Source organism: Cryptomeria japonica, chromosome 5 (assembly GCF_030272615.1).
Source record: "Cryptomeria japonica chromosome 5, Sugi_1.0, whole genome shotgun sequence".
Classification (NCBI taxonomy): Eukaryota; Viridiplantae; Streptophyta; class Pinopsida; order Cupressales; family Cupressaceae; genus Cryptomeria; species Cryptomeria japonica.
Window position 1 is genome coordinate 764943482 of NC_081409.1, and position 22795 is coordinate 764966276.

General features: G+C 35.5%; 1 protein-coding gene across 3 annotated transcripts in view; it reads left to right on the forward strand.

The window, feature by feature from the left end:
• The window catches only part of LOC131036485 (probable plastidic glucose transporter 1), a 203719-nt gene that overhangs the window by 35855 nt on the left and 145069 nt on the right, over positions 1-22795 (forward strand). For 2 of the 3 annotated variants that reach the window (XM_059221727.1, XM_059221725.1), the window contains exons 3-5: positions 2985-3185; positions 9009-9108; positions 10587-10699. In XM_059221727.1, coding sequence (XP_059077710.1) covers positions 2985-3185; positions 9009-9108; positions 10587-10699 — 414 coding nt within the window. The remainder of the gene's footprint in view (positions 1-2984; positions 3186-9008; positions 9109-10586; positions 10700-22795) is intronic. The other variant, XM_059221726.1, reaches the window with a different exon arrangement.

Genomic DNA, 22795 nt, shown 5'->3' on the forward strand with positions numbered 1-22795 from the left:
TAGAACGTCGTCTTGTAATCTCTATATATACGCTTGTATATTGTTGAATACATTATCCGATTATTGAATCATTCATTCAATTTATTTTTCATATAGAAATGAAAGCTAGGTGAAATTAGTATGCATTTTATGTATTTGACACCCTTTTGTTTGTTTTGCAGGTGACTAAGGAAGAAATCAGGAGCAGGTCTGATTGTAGGAGGATTAGAACAACACTCCGAAGGGGTTACTTCAACATCAAGGTCAAGTTCAAGTCATGAAAAGTGAAGATCAAGGTCAAGGTCCAAGATCCAAGAAAGATTAGAATCCTACACCCTAAAGCATATCAACATCATTGCAAATTCAAAAACTTCATCAGCTAGCGACAAAGGACATCCAAGACTAGCATTACAACTTGAGAGGATCTATACAAGGCTCTTATTGCATCATGGCGACAAGAAGAGGTCAAGACCCCAAAGTGTAAAGGAGAGATCACACAATCATATCAAGGCAAGATAAGCAAGCAAGGATAACAATTCGACTTGACCAAGGTGATACCTTCATCACCATCACACCAAGCTTGGAGATGCTGAATATCAAGTCTACAATGCAAGCTGAAGTGGCATCTTCGCCATCGTTTAATCAATCAAAGGGTTCCACATTAGCATGTCTAGATGCAATGTACTTGACTCACCCATGGAGGCGCAAACTTCGAGATACCTAACCTTATATTTCATTGGTTCTCATTTAAAGATGGATATGTGTCTAATTAAATGTAATTTTCTATTGGCCAAAGGGAGTTGTTTTAAGAAACCCTAATTAGGGTTTTATTGTTCAATCTTGGCCATTGATTGTGAATCAATCTGAGACATTGAATTGTATTGTGAGCAGTATAAAAAGCTCAAATCTCTCATTTGTAAAGGTTAACAAGAGTAGAGTAATAGATAATAGTTCATAGGTAGCAATCAATAGTTAGTAATTAGAATAGAAGTTAGATTAGGAGAAGGCAAAGATTGTTGTCAAGGTTTTGTTGTAGAGAGCATATGATTTCATTGAAGTTATGTTGAATTTGATGTGTTATTTCAGCAAGTTGCTTGGTCTCTACTTCTCATTTTGCTTTCATGTTGATTAGATGAATGAAAGGAATTGTGAATGATTAATGGTGAAATTCATATATCCATACCTCTAGTGATTTGTTGATTGTAAGTTTGCTTTGTGTGTTCAACTGGAATCCTTAAATGAGCTTAACTTCAATTGCTATTCATGCCTTGATATGCATCACTTTGATGGTATCCTTGTTGTTAATAGTGATTAGAATATCACGTGCTTATCTTAGAAGATCGCACTAGCTTTGTGGAGTTGTTCGTTGATGGTGAAGCAGAGCTTAGTTGAATTTCACCTAATCGTTCATTGTCTCTTGCATTCTTAGGAGTAGCGTAGTCTTCTTAAACCCTATCCTTTTGCCCTTTTTAATCAAGTTAATTTCCATGTTCTAGCAACATCCAAACGTTCAACATTCAAGTACTCAACGTAAGTCCCCCTTGTGATTCCAGCAAATCACATCAAACCATTGAGCTATCTACACATTAAGACCTGACTATAGAAATCTTGGAGTCATTTTGGTTGATTATATAATTCAGCATCTAGGAAGATTTTGATCAAGAGAGGATAGGTATTTTATTCTGTGTTAGAGGTGTCTAAAAAACACATCAACAGTGATCATGTGTGTCATGGTTTAAATGGATTTGATGCAGCTCAATGGTTGCATTTTCTACAGATCACTATTTGTAGTATTCAAGTTATACAAATTGCAGGGAAGCAACTTAACACCAATAGCATCAATAATTTTTTTCAAAGGCTACTTTTTAGAAGCTGTCTCTGTCTCCGTCTCTGATTGGTGCACCCTTAGGTTTATTTTGTAGCTTTTCACCATAATGTAATCCCTGCAATTGACATTCATCCAATTGTTTAGGAATTTCATCTATATATGGTGTCCTATGGCCAAGCAATTTTATTATTAATAAAACCTTTGGCTGTTGTCAAATAGGCTCTACGATTTGCATGAGGGTATGGACCAAAGATTATTTAATATATTCTGTGATGTGATTTTATATCCTTCTGGGTGTTCTGGGTGCCAAGCGGTCCGAATCATTAATTTCTTGCTGTAGATCTACAAGTGTTGATGATTTTACATTCATTCAGTCATATTTGCTCACGAAAAGGAATTCCTCTTAATTGTATATGGTTAAGCTTCACTATAGCAAATTCCAAACACAGACATTATAGCAAATATTTCTTTCTGTTCCATAGAAGATTGCATCAAAGATTGGACCCTACTATTATGTTTTTTGTTTGAATATGAGGGATACGCAAGAGCTTCTAACTTTGTCTCAGTTCTCTGGTGTATCTCACTTTATAGCTTGATAATTAATTACTAACTTAAAACTTTTTAAAATTCCTTCCCTAAATTATTTCATAGATATTGGTTATTTGATATTTCAAAAAGAAGCTGCCATTCCACTCTTGCTATGTCAAAGTAAATGTTTCCATGTTCCCACAACGTTCCATTTTGCTTACCTCCTCTAATCTCTGATAATAGTTCTTTTGACCTGCCTTAACAGATTTACACACTAATATTTGTGAGAGCTGCACAATGATATTTAAGATTACATCATCCAGAGTGATTTAAATGAATTTTCACGTTAGAGTGCTTAACCTGCTTGGTACTTCTACCAGAATTAGCTGTCAAAACATTTGACTCCTTGTGCATTTCACCAGATGAGCTATTCATATTCTCAAATAGTTGTTTTCATTTTGATCATACAAGTCAATGGACTTGAATTATGTATCCATAATTCTGATACCTTTGCCAACAACTTGCTAAAAATATTGTCTCACAATCCAAATGATTTATGCTTTTATTTACATCTGTTATCAGTTGATTTTTCAGTTAGCACATTAGTTCTGGCTATTGAAAGTGGTTTGATGACTTATTTGCTTTGCAGGGTAATGAATGGCCCGATCATATCTATTGCACATGAACTAGGATTTGAAGGAAATCAACTTATGGAGGGGCTTGTAGTAAGCATATTTGTAGTTGCTGCTTTTTTTGGTAGCTTTGGTACTACTGTACTTGCAGATAAGATAGGTCGTCAGCGTACCTTGCAATTGGATGCAATTCCTTTGATATTTGGAGCCCTTGTAAGGTCTATTCTTGATCCATATACCCTAAATATGTTGCTCTTCATTTCTTCTTTCTGTTCTAATGTGTAGGTTATTTTAGAAGTTTTTTTTCCCTTTATTGCTAAGTCATTCTAGACCCAGTCATGTTACTAGAAGCCTGCATTCCCTTATAGTGTTTTCAATTTTGAGTTGGAAAGAATCTGAGCTCCAAGGTGCATCCAGATTTAACAGGCAACTATATTCTAGTATTGGATTGGGAGGAATCAACAAGCGAACAGTTACCCAAAAATGAGTTTCTTTAGGTTCCAGCAGCTTGGAGAATTCTCCAAACATCCTCCAAGCTGAGAGGGTGTTTGGTTGATGTAAGCTCAGATCAAAATATCCAGGAAAGGATAAAAGTCCATTATTCAGACCACTGCATGGCTTAGAGAAGGCTCAACTGGTAACTTTTTACAGCCCCATGGCATTTCAACCGAAGGAAGGATTGGTACAATTTATTATTTTATGGTAGCCTGTAAGTTGGGGTATGATTTTTCTGCCTGTCAGTATTATTGCACTAAATCTTTACTACTTACCCAACTATTTTAGAGTAATTGTTTAATTCAACATAGTTTGTAGGAATTAGAAGGTTAGCTTATACTTCAAAGGAAACGTAACAGGTCAATTAGAAATCAAGTACTCAGAACTAAGCCACTTGCATCTACAAAATATAGTTCAGAAGGAAATGTAACAGGTCAATCAGCATCAAGTACTCAGAACTAAGCCACTTGTATGTATGGAATATTGGAAAGAGGCAACCGAGCATTAACATATGTACAAATTATGCACCAAAACTTTTGGTGATTCATTGTTGGCACTGTATGTCAACTAGATCCTAACCATGGTCTGATAATGATATTGGCTTCCTTTTCTTCCCTTATAAGAAAGGCTTTCTTGCTGGAGTTCAGTTGATATTGTGATATGCACCCCCTCCTCCTCCATAGCCCGCCTCTCCAAATCATTGACGTCATCCTCTCTAAACAATGGAGGCTGCTCTTGTGATGTCCAATCACTGTTAGGATCTATATCATCCAAATCAATTGGACCAGCTGCTGCTTCCTCTACCTTCCTTATGCACAACCAAAGATTATATTGCACAAAGACAAGGTAATTGAGGCGTTTTTGAGCTAACTTGCTCCTCTTTTTTGTGTGGATGGCCTCAAACAAGCTCCAATTGCGCTCACAATTGGATGAACTACAGGGCTGACATAAGGTTCCGAGGGCAAATTTTTTGAGATTTGGGGTATTTCCACCCCAACTTTGCCACCAAGCATCTGCAAAATAAAATATTGAAAAGATAGAAAGCAAAGAGAAAAGTGAAAACATATTTTATCAATTTATCAATTACTTTAGACCCAAAAATTCAAATGGAAAATGTTATACCTGGGGTTTGAGTGGTTCTTCCTCTCCTTGCCAGCTTTGAAGAGAATAGCTTACCCCTTGCTTCCTCATAATTTTGGAGTTTGGCCACAATGAGGTCTCTCACCTCAACCTCAAGTATTATCCTCTAAATGCATGTAGTGAGGCCTTACATGACCTCTCCATTAGGATTTGAGTAAGAATCCCCGAACTTAAAACGGGGGTTGAGGAAGTACCCTGTTGCATGAATGGGTTGGTGTAGCTAATTGTTCTACCTCTTATCAATAATTTCCCAGATGGGATCAAATTTGAGTCTATCCCCCTTGTAGTAATTTTTTATAGACTTCTTGGCCGTATCCATGGCCTCATAAATATACCCCATTGGGGTTTGATCACCATCTACCAAGCGCAAAACTCTAACCAAGGGCTTGGACATGTACAGTTGAAAAATACAAATTACAAAAAGATTAATTAATGAAGTTGCAAATTAATAATGAGAGCCTCGAATCAAGCATAATTAAAAATTCAAGTTTTGAAGTTACCTTCACAATCTTTGCAGCCTTTTGTGCATAATGTGACACCCTCTCCTTCAGGATTCTTTGAATAAGGTGAGTCTAGCCATGCTTGAGTCACAAACATTTGTTTCAAAGAAGTCAATGCATCGAGAATACTTTGCAACGTCAAGAAAATTGTTGCAAACCTTGTGACACCGGATCTCACCAAATCTCTCCCTTGAGTGTGCTCTCTAATCAAATGTAGAACCCAAGGGTGATTGTAAATATATTTTGTGATCCTCCTTGCATCTTCCACAACTAGAGTCACCCAATCAAGTTTTCCCACGTCCTTCAAAAGAAGGTCAAGGACATGTGCTACACAAGGTGTTCAAAAAAGAATGGGGTGCCTATCTTGGAGGATTCTACCTGCTGCCACATATGCTACTGCATTATCTATGATTATTTGCGCCACATTCTCTATTCCCACCTCCATGACAATGTGCTCCAACATTCCAGCCAATGTTTCTACATTTTTCACCTTATTGGAGGCACCAACTGATTTCAAGAACACCACATTGTCCTTGCAAGCAACCAAAAAATTAATTATGGTGCGGTTTTTGCTATCTGTCCACCCATTGGAAAGAATGGTACAGCCATATTTTCTCCATTCTTTTCTTTGGTCCTCCACCACTTCTTTTGCCCTATCAACTGCATTTGTGAGCAACCTACAAGAACAAAGTGAAATTAGGTCTTAACTACACATTTTTGATTTATTAAAGAAGAAAATAAATTAAAAATGAAATCAAGTGGACTATTTACTAACCTCTCACCCAAAACCTTGTGAAAGGGGCCTTGTACCCTTTTCCTACAACTGTCATTGTGGTAACCAAATTTAGCCAATAAGGACTGTCTGCCACATTGAATGGGATGTAGTTGAATTACCAAAAATGAGCACATGCAATGTTTGTTTTCTCATGTGCCTCCCTATTCCATCCAGTGGCCTCTAATGATGGTTGTGCTCCAGGTGTGTTCCTGGGCATAAAATAACTACCTATAAACTATGTCACCGATGGTGATGCAACAAGTACTCTACTACAAGAAGCAAAAGTGGTGGTCGAGGTGGTACTGGGTTTGCGGATACATGGGCCATGACAAGAGCCCACTATGCCCTGAAGTGCTTCATCTTCTTCTTCAATGTCAACTGAAGCACTTTGAGATTCAACTATGGTTGCTCTCATGGCTAGTTGTGCCCTCTCCTTTTTCAATTGTTTCTCTTTCCTAGCTGAAAGTATGGCATTAATGTCTCTTTTTATTTCTTCTTTGGCCCTAGGACATACCCTAGCATCATGCTTCTCGATGCTTGCAAGGTGGTATTTGAAGCGGTTTTTGCCTCCATGAAATACTTTTTCACATTTAATGCAAATCACTGACCTAGGGTCCGGTCCTTCATAGGCATACCTCCAAGCTCTATCTCTAGCACCTTTAGGACGGGTGCCTATATATCCAAATGGGCATGGTTCTACTGGCCAATCATACCCTTAATTTGCCATACTGAATTAATGGTTAACTGTTAATCTACAGATACAAAGTGAAAAGACAAAGTCAATATTTTAGGTAAACAATTTATAAAACTATCTAAATTAGTTTAAAAATTTTTAAACATCATTCAAAGTTAAAAAAATAAAAAAAACTATTAGGGTTTGATTTTTTTTTTTAAAACTAGAGATTTTTCAAAAAAAATAGTGAAAATTCAACAAATCTTGTCAAAAATAGTGTTAAATCTTGTTCCAATGACTCTCAATCATTTTTTACTACTTAGGAATGATATTCTATTCATCTAGATTAACAAAAAATAAATAAAATGTTTTAGAAAAACATAGAAAAAAATCATAAAACCTACCTGGGAATCTGATTTTTCTTCAAAAACCACCTCAAATATGCTTGGAATTGGCAAGAATTGATGGAAATCCGTTTGCAAGTGTGTTGGAGTGTGTTTTCCCCCTTCTCAGCAAAATACAAGACACAAAATGCTGAAATAAAACTCAATTGTGCCGTTTTTTTGCTTTATGCACAGGTGGTCGAGTTTTTAACACGGACTCGCTGAGTTTTTGGCAAAACTTCGGCAAGTTTTCGTCAAGTTTTTATAAAAAAACTCGGCGAGTTTTTTTAATGGCGAATTAAAGTCGTAATTGCTCGCCATGAAGAAAAACTTGCAAGTTTTTAACTACTCGTTGAGTTTTCAGCGAGTAGTCCAACTATGCTCCTAAATATTGAAATTAATCTATGCTGAGAATTAAATTGTCAATAAGTTTAAACTAATCATCACTGCAGTTAGTTAACACAAAAGAAAAGATAATTTACTTATTTAAATAGTTTTGCAACAGAGATACAAAATCAAGAGTATGACGAATTTTCACTTTAAATGTTTGAAATTTTGAATACTTGAAATTATCATTGAAGTGTAGACATTACATTCTAAGTTGTGTAGGCTTAACTTGGTTCATTCTTCAAGTTTACTATTTTGGCAACTTTTATGAGCCAAGATAAATGCTCACAGATTGCCCTTATCAATTTCTTAATCAAACACCATACTATGTGTACTACTACTAATTTGATTGGATAATTTCTCATCCAAGGATTCATTGATCTAAACAATGAGGTTGCATGAGGTAGTTTTGCATGTTTAAGTCTGCTTGTTTGGGCAATTAATGTTGTCAAATCTCTGTGTGGGTGGAAGGCTTTTTGGCAAAGGAGTGTATGGGTGATTTTATTGAGTTGTATTTCAATTGTTACATGGAATGAAGTGCATGTGTTTGTTCTACTGCTGAGTTGGAGGCTCACTGTGAGGAGGAGATTTCAAGAGCTTCATGGATATGTTTGCATTGTCACAACTAGATGGTCCTATTGTAACCAAATCACACATCGCCCCATCATAATGGGGACCTGTTGGTGTGTGTTTTATCATTCACCGATCATTAGAATAAAATGTCAAGGAATTTGTCCTCCTTATATCTCCAAGGGAGGAGTCACACCTCTTCATCATGTTTGCCCTTTGCAATGGTCACAACTTTCATAATTATCACCTTTTGAAAGATTCACAACCCTTCATTATTTACGCCCTTTTGAGAAAATCACTTCCTTATTTCCTTTCCATTCCTTTTTCTTTCATTTACCTTTCCTTAATTCCTATACTGCATTCTTTTTTTTCCCTTCCTCCTTGTCCTCTTTCAAACGAACTTTTCTCCCTTTTATATCTTTGAAGTAGTCACAACTCTTCATGACTTTTCGTTAAACTTAATTAACTTGTAATTATAGTATATTATTTTTTATTATTTATTTATTTATATTTTAATTTTATTATTATTATTTATTATTAAGTCATATTTCAGAAAAGGGCCATTACAATATATATATATATATATACACACACATATATGTATACCATATACATGTGTATGTGTATGTATGTATATATATATATGTATATATACATATACACATATACACATATACATATACCATATACATGTGTATGTGTATGTATATATATACATGTATATATACATGTATATATATATATATAGACATGTATATATATACATGTATATATATATAGACACACACACATATATACATATATATATAGAACTTTGGAAAAAAATCAGCAAACAGGGGATCCCAAATTCGAACTAGCAACATAGTAAAATTCAAGTGATAATTTTGGCAGTCATGGGATTCTTTGAGGGCCATCAAAAAAGAGTAGGAAATATTTGACAAGTTATTTGAATTTTATCTATTTATCCATTCTTAATGGGTAGCAATAGTTCACTGTAAAAATTGGTGATAATCGATGAGCTCATTGTTATCAATTTGGAGTCTGGACTGTATGGCGAGGAATCTTGATTTGGATTACTTACATCATGTTTCTAATTTTTGTCTAGTTTTTGTGTTCAGTGCAGAGGCGAACTCATTGAATGAAATGATTTTGGGAAGATTTCTGGTGGGATTGGGCATTGGAGCAAACACTGTCTTGGTGCCTATTTACATCTCAGAGGTAATCTAAAAATCCCAAGACTTCCAGTTATGCTGTGATAACATTCTGAAAATGGGTTTATTCAAAGAGGGTTACTGCTTGGAAATATTGTTAGACAGGAATATTTTTTAATTTGCAATTTCAGGGGAAACAATTCTACTGGCAAGTGTTTGAGATGCTTTTTCAAGGGTTGCTGGTTAGCAAAGGTGGCTGTATGTTAAATGTTTTATAGGAACATGCTTTTAATTCGCATAGGTCATGGCTTTGAAATATTTTATTGTACAGTCCTTGAAATTTGATGATAGATGTGAAATAAGAATGCATCACTTTTCTTGGTGCCTGGTTCTGGTCTGAAATTTTAAGAGATTTCAACTGTGGGAGTTTCCTGTTCTCACTTCTTTATATTCTATTATTCTACAGTACTGACAAAACTAGAAAGAGAATTGTGTTGGTATCACTGTGTCAGAGTGTGATTATTTTAAGTGTAGTGTTTGTTGTGGATATCTTCAAAGTTTGAAGAGTACAGGTATCACAGATTTGTTGATCTAGGTCCATTTAAAACCATGTGGCCTAGGCATTCCTAAAATTTTCATGTTTTTTCTCTCAACTGTGGTTGGTTTGGGAGAGGGCATGCAGTTGAGTTGTGCTGACAACGGTATGATTGGTACCTGTGTAAACTCTTTACATCTATTTTTTTAATTGTTTTCTCTCAACCTTCTCCCTAGATAAACAATTTGGATGCATGTGTTTGTACGTCAGATTTCAAGTGTTGGGTAGGAAGTGGGATTGATGCCTTATGAGCTGATTCACACTGCCTTTAACTTCACTGGAGTTATATGAGAACAATTTTAACTGGGCAGAAGTTTCTAATTTTTCAACTGGATGCATGGACGCCCACACCCATCCATTGACATGGCCACGCACACCCACCCACACACAGCCACACATATACACACACAGTTTAATATAATATTTTTTTGGTTTTAGTACAGCTGGGTTCGGCCATATATACATAATATTAAAATATTTAAAAATACCCATAATTTACAAAAAAAGTATAGAATTGGAAACTCAGTTGTTAGTGATAAATATAATTGATAATTCATTGTGAAATGTCAAATCATGTTAAAATTACAATCAATAATCTTCATATAGCTCTTCATTGAGAGCATGCATGTCATCTCTTGACTCAGTTTTGCCCTATGCTTGATTCGGTTTTTCCACCATGTTTAGCTACATCATTTATTTAATAATTTGTGGTTATGTTGTATTGGCCACATACATGATCACATTACTAAGTGATTTAAGGGCTGCTTACAATGAAAATATAATTAGTAATTTCCACTATTGATTCAATGAATTATGGAATGACTTATTGTAACATATTTTTTAATGATTACACATCTTTGTTTCATTGATAATCTTCTGATAATTGTAATTCCAATTGCCGTTTCTTTTGATTTATTATTTTTTCCTAATTAATTGTTCATATGTTGTAGGTATCTCCAACAAAGTATAGAGGTTCATTGGGAACTATATCTCAACTTGGAACATGTGTTGGACTGATAGTAGCATTAGCATTAGGAGTACCTTGTGAATCAGATTCTCATTGGTAATGTTTCTTTTGTTCTCCTTTTGTATTTGAATGTTTTTGAAACACATTGTACATTTAGTTATTTTTTGCTCTTTTGATATTTTTTCTCATGGAAAATTCATGGCACTTCTTAACAATCAGTTGTATATGCAACTTTGGCTACATAAATTGTTATTGTAAATCGATGTTTTTTTATACAAAGGACTGAAGGCTCCTTAAATTGATTTACAAAAACAATGTTTCTAAATGAAACAATCGTTAACTGAAGATGAAAATAGAAACTAACTAAACTAAACATAATGACCATTATAGAACAATACATTATTTTAATATCCTCCCTTAATGGTCATCATCCTAACAACCCTACAAAAGACAAGTTGCAAGTCTTTTGATCACAAACACAAAGAAGGCTTCCCCTTCTCTTTAGAACACTCTGCTGTTGTAGAGACCCTCCTTGGATCTGCAGAATGTTAATGATCAAGATAACCAAAAACCTTCCAACCTGATGTTGGGAAAACAAAAAACTGTCCCTCCTTGTAGCTAGGGACATCGAGAACAACTTCTCAAACTAAAACCACAATTTTGAGGAAACATCGGTAAACCCTTGTGCAAACTGTTGCCTTGACAACTCTAGGTGTGATCCAGAACAACTGCAAGAAACCCACCATTTTTGTGGAAAAAATCGAGCAAAACCCTCTTTACAAGAAAAAATACAATTTTTGGGAGAAATTCACACAAAACACAGACATGATTTTTGAGGGGAAAAATCAATCAAAACCTAGACACAATTTTTGAGGAGAAAAATCGAACAAAACCCTAAAATAATTTTTGAGGAAAAAATTATATAAACCCGACAAATAATTTTTGACGAAAAATTATAAAAACCCAAAAAGATAATTTTTGTGGACAAAAATTATAAAACCCTAAGGTAATTATTCAAGGAGAAAACTTATAAAACCTGCCCAGAATTTTTTTAAGGAGAAAAAATTATATAAAACCCATCACTAATTTTTTATGGAGAAAAATTAAAAAACCAAACACTATTTTTTTAAGACAAAAATTAGAAAATCCTAACACCCAGATTGCTTGAACCTCCTCGCAGAAAAAACAACCAGAGCTGTTGGGGAAAACAACCAGATTGCACAGAAAATCCATGAACATGGCTCAAAAAAACCATGATTTCTAAAAAAATCGTGTAGGAAAATAGGTTACAAAAAAAAAAAAGACCAACCACACCCTCTGTTGCGGATCCAAAAATTTGTTGCGCGATATAGAATCGGACATTGTGCAGAAAAACAATAGAGAAATCACTTCGAAATTGTGTAGAAACAGATGAAATCTGCCATCATGCACATAACACTCCCGTCATAGGAAAACAACACCAGAAAAAAATTGCTATTCCCATTGTGGAAAACATAATACACGAACAATGGTCACGTGTTACAGAATTGCGTGGGAAAGAAACCAACAAGGTTCATTGATCAAAAACCAGAACACATCCGATGCAATTGCAGACTAAATATGCGCAAACACAAAATAAGTCCTTTTCGAGAGCAAAAAAACGAACATGCACTGAAAAAAGCTTTCATGAGCAAACATAAACCCTTTGATTTCTCAAAATGCCCTCAAATATGCGAATCAAATAAACCCTCGATTGTGCACTAAAAAAGCCCACGAAAATTTGCAGAAGATAAAAAACCCTATTATTTTATCCTTCGAATTTTTCCACAATCGAAAATTTTTCTGGAAATAAATTCCAAGTAGAGGTTTACTATTTTTTATTAAAAATCTGGCCAAATCCTAAAAAATACCATCGATCTGCTTTGATACCATGTTATGGTAAATCGATGTTTTTTAAAACAAAACAACTCCTTAAATAGATTTACAAAGACAATGTTTCTAAATGAAACAATCATTAACTGAAGACGAAACTCGAAACTAACTAAACTAAACAAGATGACCATTGTAGAACATTACATTAATTTAATATCAATTATATCTATTGCATGGCTAAGAAGAAGCATTTGTACTTGGTATTTGTTTAGTCTCCTATTTTGATAATTTGAATAGTTGAAATAGCTAACAAAATTAATAATGCATATGAGATAGAGGAGTAAAAGTAAATCTTTATTCGCCCATGAAGTTATCACAGAAGTAGATTAAAAATTGTTAGCCAAAGAATAGAGGCGATTTGATTAGATTATATTGCTTTTTTTGACAATACAAAATCTACTTAAAGAACACAACCGTCAGCTAACTTATATAATCACTTAAGGTTGACAAATAATTAATACGTTGTTGAATAAACCGAAAAAAAAGAAGAAAAATTTGTTTTCTAGATGACAAGGAAAACAAGTAAGCATCAAGTAACACTAGGGAAGATTTTCCGAACTAATGACAATATTTTAGAGGAAGACCTATACGAAAACATGGTAGCATTCTTTGTAAACTTGGACTTGGAGAGTATTTGACAAATCAAATGAGTTTGGTGGGGGTCTGTTGGCAATGCACACATTAGGGTCAAGGGGCAGCCCAAATTATGTCATGTCCCCTCCTTGATCGTTATATATATATATATATATATCCTAAATGAAATAATAATTATTATTAATTAATTACCAAAGAATGATTATTTGAAACTTATTTATTTATTAAATTAATATTTATTACTAATAAATATTAAAATAAAAATAAATTAATATTATATTATAAATTATAAACATAATTTACATATTCTTAATTGCAAACATAATTTATATATATTCAATAATAAATAGTAATAATACAATTAAAAATACAAAGGAGTAGACAATGACTAAAGAATCATGTGATGAAGAATTGTCATTGATGTCAAAGTAATTTGTGATGAACTTATTTAATTTCTATGCTTGTTAAATTGTATAATGCTCAGAAGTATATATATTTCGTATTTTACATATAAGTATATTATATACAGTATATATACAGAAGTGAACCTACAGTTGATGATCTATTTATCCTAAATACAGTGTAATACTCAGAAAGTATACAGTATGTATACAGCATAGTACACAAAGTATGATATACAAGAATCTTATATACAACATGATACACAAAGGCAGTCCAAAGCCAGTCTACGCATAGTATTCACTTCCGACCAGAAATGTGTATATGAAATAAAGCATGGGTTTATATGGCGTAAAACATTCTAATACGACCATGAATCAACATTAATAATAGACTAATTTAGTAATTAATTCTATCCTATGAATAGTGGTCATAGAGACACGTTTCTTCAATAAAGCAGATACGACTTTTTGAAGAGTCGCGATTCTTCACAAAAGGATATGTACATAAATATATATGATGGATGGAAAAGAACGGGACTTGGAATCTAATTTATATCGTTTATTCAAAAGGCCAATTTCTGGTTGCATAGAAGATATCGGAGAATAAAAAAGTTAAAAAGAAAAGGCTGAGTCAAGGGAATATGACTGCCAGATCAGATCAGAATTGTTATTAAGATACAGGCAGTAAACACCCTTGTTCTTGGCGGTATGCATGGGGATGGCTTAATACGTATGCTTAATATATGATATCTAATAATGTTTTTATGCAGAATTTAATAGTAATATTATTTTAGACTGCAACACGTATGACAGTCATTTTTTATTTCATATCCAGTGGCAGACCAGATCTGATGCATGTCAGATCTGTCTGCCCTTGCAGCCACTAACATAATTAATGCTTTTTTTTTTTTTGGCAGTGGTGGCATTATTAATATAAATAATATGTAATAAATAAATAGGCAACTAATAAATATATAAATGATTTTGTAATGTCGGTGAAATGTGAATGAGAGATCAAGAGGAAAACTACCCTTTCCCTCCAAGGAGAGATGAGAGCTTCACTATGGATTTCTCTTCAAACACTTTTCACCTAGTTACATTGGAAGAGGAGAGGAGAATTCACTAAATTCAACCTTCAAGGATGAAGATTGAATTTTGAATGAAATGGGAATGATAAGTTGATTCCCTCTTCCTTATTTGAAATGAAAAGAAATTGATTGAATTATGTAGTGCAAAACTGACAAAGAACTGATTATAACCTAAGATCGGAACATGGGATGAAGCTGTACACTTAGATCTGGCAATAATATGTCGAGACGAAGTTGCCTTGCGAACTTGAGGAAAAGTTGCTCAGACCGTGGCGGGAATGTGGTCCTCCGAAAAATTCGCGAAACAAAAAGGGTTTTTCCGCCTGTGCAAATGGAGCCTGAATCCGAAAGTACAACTGCACACCTGCAACCTACACACAGAAAAGAGAGGAAAATGGGTTGGGATTGGGGGTTTGCCGTAAGGTCAAACCCCAGTTTTGGAATTAACCAAGTAATGAAAGAAAGTACTTGCAAGTAGATGTAAATGAAAGACTGAAATGTAAATCACCTCAAGGGAGGTTATGATATCAATGTTGATAGAAGTGTTTGTGTGGAATTGAATGTTGGAATCAATCTCCTCTTCAATGGTTGAATCCTTGACTTGAATGCAACACTTAGCCTTGAAGGGAGACTTGAATGCAATACTTGAATGCTTGATCTCATGTAAACTTCCCACTCATCCAATTTCAACTTATTGAACTTATGTAAATGAGAGGATGAATGCCCCTTAAATACATGTTAGTGGATTTGATTTTCGTCACAGGCCGACATCGGGGGAGTTTCCCGCCCAATGCACAACCCACAATGCATGCTCTAGGAAGTTCTTGCCCTGAAATAGGGCAGGGACAAGGGCGCCACGCCCCTGTCCTAGGGGGGACAGGGGTGCCACGCCCTTGTCCTACCCCTTTCTCCAGGGTAGAGTGTGGACAGGGTGGTGCGAAGGCCAAGAAAGAAGCTGATTCCGAGGGTTGAGCAGTCTCCGGTCTCCGATCAGGCTAGAGGATTCGATCTCGCGTGCGTGAGGACCCTAATGTAGTCGAAAATTGATTGGGTCGCAATTTTATGACACTACATTTAGCCCCCACTTTAGCGGGAGTATAAGCGTACGCCAATACTGCCGGTAAAGTACAAGGAAACAAGATTGAAAGACTTTTACCACGTCAAGGAGGCAAGATGCACCAAGCCCCTAGTGGACTTAGGATCTTACGACTTCGATTGACAAAGTAAAAGGGAAGATTGAGAAGGGGAGAACCATGACTGCAAGTAGCAAAGTTCCCTTTACTATGAGTCATGAAAGCAAGGATACTAAAGTTTACAAAGCAAAATAAAGTTCACTAAGTAATTCTAAGTATTAAAGAAGGAAAATATGAGCGGAGTGTATGCCCCCACGTTAAAGCGATTGCGCGCGCCTTATCGGGAGCGATTGCTTTAAGGTAGGATACACCCAAGAGAGAGAGAAGAAGGGAGCACATTATCGCAATAATTTAACCCCCAATCCAGGAATAAACCCAAGGATAATGAACACAAAACACAAGGTAGTTTCGCTTTCCTCAGGGTCAGTATGCTGTATGATAACTCATGTATATCATATATGTATATTTGCATATAATAATCGTCATTCCCCAAAGGACACTACCTTAGAAGAAAGGGAAGAGAGGATGTCTTTTGAGTCAACATGAAGAGACCAAGAAAAGATCTCAATGCTTTGCATCGTCCCCAAGTAGACATTAGGGGAACAATAGAAGAACAGGGATACACATAAAAGAATGGTCACAAAAGAGCAAGAAAGGAGAGAGAGCAAGATCTACAGTGCTAATATTACTAATCTAGCACGACATCGGCCTCCCGATCTTGCTGATCACTATTTCAGGAAGGCAAGCAACATGCTAGAGGAGCGACATCGAGCACAACAGATGGAGCTATTGCAAGATCCAAACAAGGACTATGCTCATGTTGTAACTCACTTTGTTCAATTCTAGGAGCTAGGATTAGGGTTTGTGAAAACTCATTCGATAAATGCTTGTCCACATCAACATATTCATACTCACTATCAGAAGCATTAGGAGTTTTATTGCCATTATGAATAACATTTTCACCCATTTCTTCATCAAAGTTTAGAGAAAGAGGAGCAAGAACATGAATAGGAGTAAAACCATCACATGTTTTGTGCAACTTATGATTTGGAGATGTAGGTTGAACATCTTGCTTGGGAGAAAAGGGAATCATGTCAACTGTCGGAGTCTGAGGAGATTGAGTATTTTGAGGGATAGCTTCACAAGCTCGAACACGGAGTCTTCGTCGGCGTTCTCTCACACAACGATTCCGTCGAGTCTTAGTGGAAGGCTGAGGTGGAGGAACACTTGAAAAAGTAGGAATGTTTGTCTCCTTGATGGTGGAAGGTTTAGGTTGAGGTCTTTTTGGTTGAACAAGAGGAGAAGCAAGCCTCTTCTCTCGATAAGAGGAAGGAGTTGGAACTGAGCCATAGAAAGGAGGAATATTAGGTGTAGGAAGGAGGCCAGGTCCATCATGAGGAGGAGGTATAGGTCTAACCTTAGGAAGAATATTGTTGTTCTCCTTAAGAGAAGGTAAAGTCACATCCATAGGTATAGGTTGACGTTCCTTAGGAGGGAGATTAGTTCTATTCGTGAGGGGAAGAACCTCATCTTGAAGATTAATAGGAATGTCAAGTGTTGGAGATCTAGGTTGACTTAAGGATAAGATCATATCGTTCTTCCATTTTTGATAAGATTGAACAAGAGCATCGCTCCTTGATGGAAGAGATTGAAATTGTTTAGGCCAAAAGAGATCAATAGGAACACCGGGGCTTCTTTTAGATGGATGAAATAAGCTATGGTTCACTGTTATGATTTCTCCATTGTGAGGAAATTTCAGACACTTGTAGATTGGAGAAACAATAGCCTTCATGGAAGATAGCCAAGGATAGCCCAACTTCACACGGAATTGCTCAGAAGATGGTATGATAACAAAGTCAACATACATGGATTTAGTATGAACTTCAACATGAAGGGTGATAGAACCAATGGTAGGTCAAGAAAAGCCATGAAATAACTTCACAACCACATTAGAAGCATCGTATATTGGTTTATGCAATTGTAAAGTGAAAAGATACTTTTCAGTTATGACATTAACCATGCAAGAGGGATCAATAAGGGCACCACGGCAAGGGATATCCTTAACCTTCGCAACTATGTATAAAGGGCCATCGGGTGCTCTAATGGTCTCGCTAGGGTCAAATCTAATACAAGGATCCTTAGGCATATCTTGTGTTTCTACCATATTAACCAAGTTTGGAGAAGTGAATTCCTCAGAAGAGAAAGAATTAGGCACAATCTCAATAACGTTAGAGGTATGAGATGGCAAGGGATCAGTGAAAATCTTAAGATTTTGATTAGGAGGAGCTATTGATTTATTACCTTTATCATTCACACCTGCCACATATATAGTATTATTATCAATCAAGTCTTGAATCTTATTCTTCAATGCAAAACATTTCTCAGTATCATGACTAGGCTAACGATGAAATTGACAAAATGAATTGTTATCAAAATAAGGGGATGCAAGTTTAGAAGGATCAATTTATTTTATAGGAGGAAGTTTGATAACATTTCTGTGGAACAACTGAGACAATACTATGTAAAGATTCATTCAAGGAAGTAAACTGTCTTTCTCTTTGGAAAAATTTAGAAATAGAAGGCACACTTGTTGTAGCATTCACATTGTGGTTGTTGATTGTATCATTGAACTTGATGAAGCTTTTTGTTGGTTTGAACTTTGCAAACGGTTGTTGAACACTCTCCCCCTTATCACTCAAAGTCATAAGAGTGCATTGCTCCATTTGACTCACAACCAGTTGATAATTGTGGAGTGTTGTGCACAATGCGGAAATGAAGTAAACTCAGACAAAAGAAGCTTGAAAAGAAATTTGAGCACACAAATGCTTATATCTACCAATGAAATTAGTCACTTTTTCTTTAACACCTTGTTTACAATGCATTAAATCAATCAAAGTGATTTTAGGACCAATGTTGTTTTCAAATTGTTGGATGAAAGCATTTGCTAGTTGTTGAAAAGAAGTGATAGAATAAGAAGGCAAAGAGCAATACCATTGTAAAGCCTTATCTCTTAGTGTTCTTGCAAACAATTTTGCAAGCAATCTTTGATCATAAGCAAAATCAGTACACAAGGTTTGAAATGTTTTTACATGCGTAAGAGGATCACCTTTTCCATTATAGAGTTCCAATTGAGGGATCTCAACATGTTTAGGTGGCATGACTTTAACAATATCAAGAGAAAGTGGGCTCCCAACATCAAAGGTGGGCACACTAAACTTGGATTGACTCATAGAAGCAATTTGTTGTTGTAAGGAATACACGGTTTGAGCAAGATTGTTAATTGTCATTTCGGTAGAAGAATTGATGTTAGACAGGTGATTGAGAAGGTGGTGTGATGTTATTGAAAGAAGACATGGACTGAGAATAAGGTGGTGGGACATTATGATAAGTAGGCATAGGTGATGATTGGGTAGGAAAAGGGACACTTAAAGGAGGAATAAAGTTGTTGAAGTAATTGCCCCCTTGTGTCACACTCATTGGTTGAGGAATAATAGGAACACTCATGGAAGACATAGGTAAAGATGGAGGATTAAATGAAGAAGAGGGATTGCTCCTATGACCCATGGTTGTAGGCTAAGTCACCAGGTTTGAATTTGAATTCGAAGTTCTACAACTTTGAATTTCGAATGAAGTTCAACAAGGAAATTTTTTGAAATGTATAAAATTCGAATTAAATTCACCATATGTAATTTTTTAAGATATATAAATTAAATATGTTTAGTTATTATTAAATATTAATATTTAAAAATAAAAATAAACAAGTAAAATAATATTAAGTTTAAATATATTAAATAATATAAATAAACTAATATTAAATTTTTAATAAATATAAATTATTCAAATATAAAATATATGTTATAAAAAATTATAAACCATAGAAAAGTTTTAAGTCAACTACATATAAGAAAATTTAAATTCTTCAAAAGAAGTCGCAACAGGAGAGAGCAGTGGGAACGCGACGGGAGAGAGCAGTGGGAATGAATGAAAATGACGGGAGAGAGAGAGAGCAGTCGTGGAATGAAAGCTAAGCCAAGAATGAACACTACCAAATCTATTGCCCGATAGCCATCACGATTTCGAGTAGACTGATCCCTTGGTGGCATGTCGAGTAAAACATATCCTCTCACCCACCGTTTCTTTGTTGTCACGCCTTGAAAAAATATGTAGTGCACTAGCTGCAAGCAGGAGGAATTTTCTTTTGAAAATACCTAATACAAAGTGCTCCGTACGAATTTGGTGACGAATTTCAACGAACTTTATACATTTTTTTAATGTTTGCCGAATTTCGAACTTCAACCATGACATTCAGCGAACCTGGTGACTAAGGTTGTAGGAATGACATTTTGAGTTGAAGTAGCCATGATATTGGAGGTAAAAGTAGGAATACTAGTCATAAGAGTAGTCAAAGGAATTGAAGGATTGACTTGTGTTGAAGGTTGTGAATAACCTAGGGTTTCAACACAACTCTTGATAGGCATGACATTAGAATCAACAATATGTGCAATGCCACGCAAAATATCAATTCCATTCTTATCACTTTGAATCATGCGCTTAAGGCCTTCAATTAATGGAAGAGCTTCACTATTAGGGTATTTTTGGGACATCCATTGTTGAAAGTTATCAAATTGATTATCCAATGTGGAAAGTTGATCTATAGAAACCCTAGTTAAAGCTTCTTCTTCATCATGGGATGCATCAATGGGGTGAATAGGCACATGATTAGGATGGGAAGAATTAGCATGATCCTCATTAAAGAAGTCACCCAAATTAGGCTCCATCTCCTTGGTAATTAAACCTTGGGAAGTCTTAATTTTAATGCTTCGTCTAATAGGGATAGGATAGGTAGGACTAATAGTGGTAAAAGTTATGCACTAGAGGAAAAATTTGAATTTTGAATTTTGGAACAAAGCTTACAAAATTGATTAATGCAAAATTTAAGAAAATAATGATTGCACAATTTGAACTTTGTTGGAGGAAGAGGATGACACAATTTCCCAAAAAAATGAAAGGAAATTGAAATTTTAAAATTAGGGCCAAGGGAATACCACTTAATTTTAAAATCAGAATTTTTAAAACCAGGGCAGACTATAATTAACCTCTTAATTTTAAAATTTTTCTTGAAATGTTGAAATGTTGAATTTTGAAGGTATTTCCGATTCTAGAGGGATAAAAAATCGACAAAATCAGCTAATCTTCCGGATTTAGGCTATTAAATACAGTCATAATAGTCTCCTGAAATTTCGGGAAAAAAGCCGAGGACCGTGGTGGGAACAAACATGGTCTGACCAACTTTTTTCGAAATTTCCGGGGATGAATATTACGATGATTTCAAAGCTAACCCCAAAAAATTGACGAATTTTATGACCTCTAGATGGGTAAAATGAAGGTGCAAATGTAAAAATAGGACCCTATTAGGGTTTTGAAGAAAAATGAGGAATTGAATTGCAATTTTGAAAAAGGTCAAACCTAATGGATAGGGACACCTTGGAAAATGTTTAGAAATCTGAATTGGAATGAAATTGATTTGAAATTTGCACAAAATCCTATTAATTTTGAAAATTAGGGTTTTATGACCTAACCATTTAATTTAAAATTTGAATTTTGGGAAAAAGGGGGGAAATTGAAAATTTGAATTGTAGGAATGAATACAAGTCTGAGAACTATCAAAATTCTGAAAATTAAATGAAAATCCAATTTTTGCGCAAGTGCAAGTTCAAGATGATTTTTTGAAAATTAGGGTTTTAACAAGTAACCTCCTAATTCTGTAAATTTTATTTGCAAATTGAACAAGACAATGAGGAAATTGAATTTGATAAACAAGACAATTTTCAGATCTAAGATAACCACAAACAATTTTTACAAATCACAAGTTCAATTTTAATTTTACAAACTAGGGTTTTTAATGATTTAACCACTAAGTTTGCAGAAATTTGAAACTTGCAAATGAAAAATATGCAATTTTGTTCAAAGGAAAGCATGCAAGACGTCGGGTTTCCTAAAATGTAATGTCGGTGAAATGTGAATGAGAGATCAAGAGGAAAACTACCCTTTCCCTCCAAGGAGAGATGAGAGCTTCACTACGGATTTCCCTTCAAACACTTCTCACCTAGTTACATTGGAATAAGAGTGGAGAATTCACTAGATTCAACCTTCAAGGATGAAGATTGAATCCTGAATGAAATGGGAATGATAAATTGATCCCCTCTTCCTTATTTGAAATGGAAAAGAATTGATTGAATTATGTGGTGCAAAAGTGACAAAGAACTGATTATAACTTAAGATCGGAACATGGGATGAAGCTGTGCACCTGTATCTGGCAGTAATATGTCAAGACGAAGTTGCCCTGCGAATTTGAGGAAAAGTTGTCCGGACCGTGGCGGGAATGTACACGGTCCTCCGAAAAATTCTCGAAACGAAAAGGGTTTTTCCGCCTCTGCAAATGGAGCTTGAATCCGAAAGTACAATTGCGCACCTGCAACCTACACACAGAAAAGAGAGGAAAATGGGTTGGGATTGGGGGTTTGCCTTTAGGTCAAACCCCAGTTTTGGAATTAACCAAGTAATGAAAGAAAGTACTTGCAAGTAGAGATGTAAATGAAAGATTGAAATGTAAATCACCTCAAGGGAGGTTATGATAGCAATGTTGGTAGAAGTGCTTGTGTGGAATTGAATGTTGAAATTAATCTCCTCGTCAATGGTTGAATTCTTGACTTGAATGCAACACCTAGCCTTGAAAGGAGACTTGAGAATGCTCAATGTTGGAAAGGAATGCTTGATCTCATGTAAACTTCCCACTCATCCAACTTCAACTTATTGAACTTATGTAAATGAGAGGACGAATGCCCCTTAAATATATGTTAGTGGATTTGATTTTCGTCACAGGTTGACATCGGGGGAGTTTCCCGCCCAATGCACAACCCACAATGCATGCTCTTGGAAGGTCTTGCCCCAAAATGGGGCAGGGACAGGGGCGCCACGCCCCTGTCTTGGGAGGACAAGGGTGCCACACCCTTGTCCTAGGGCGGATAGGGGCGCCATGCCCCTGTCCTACCCCTTTCTCCGGGG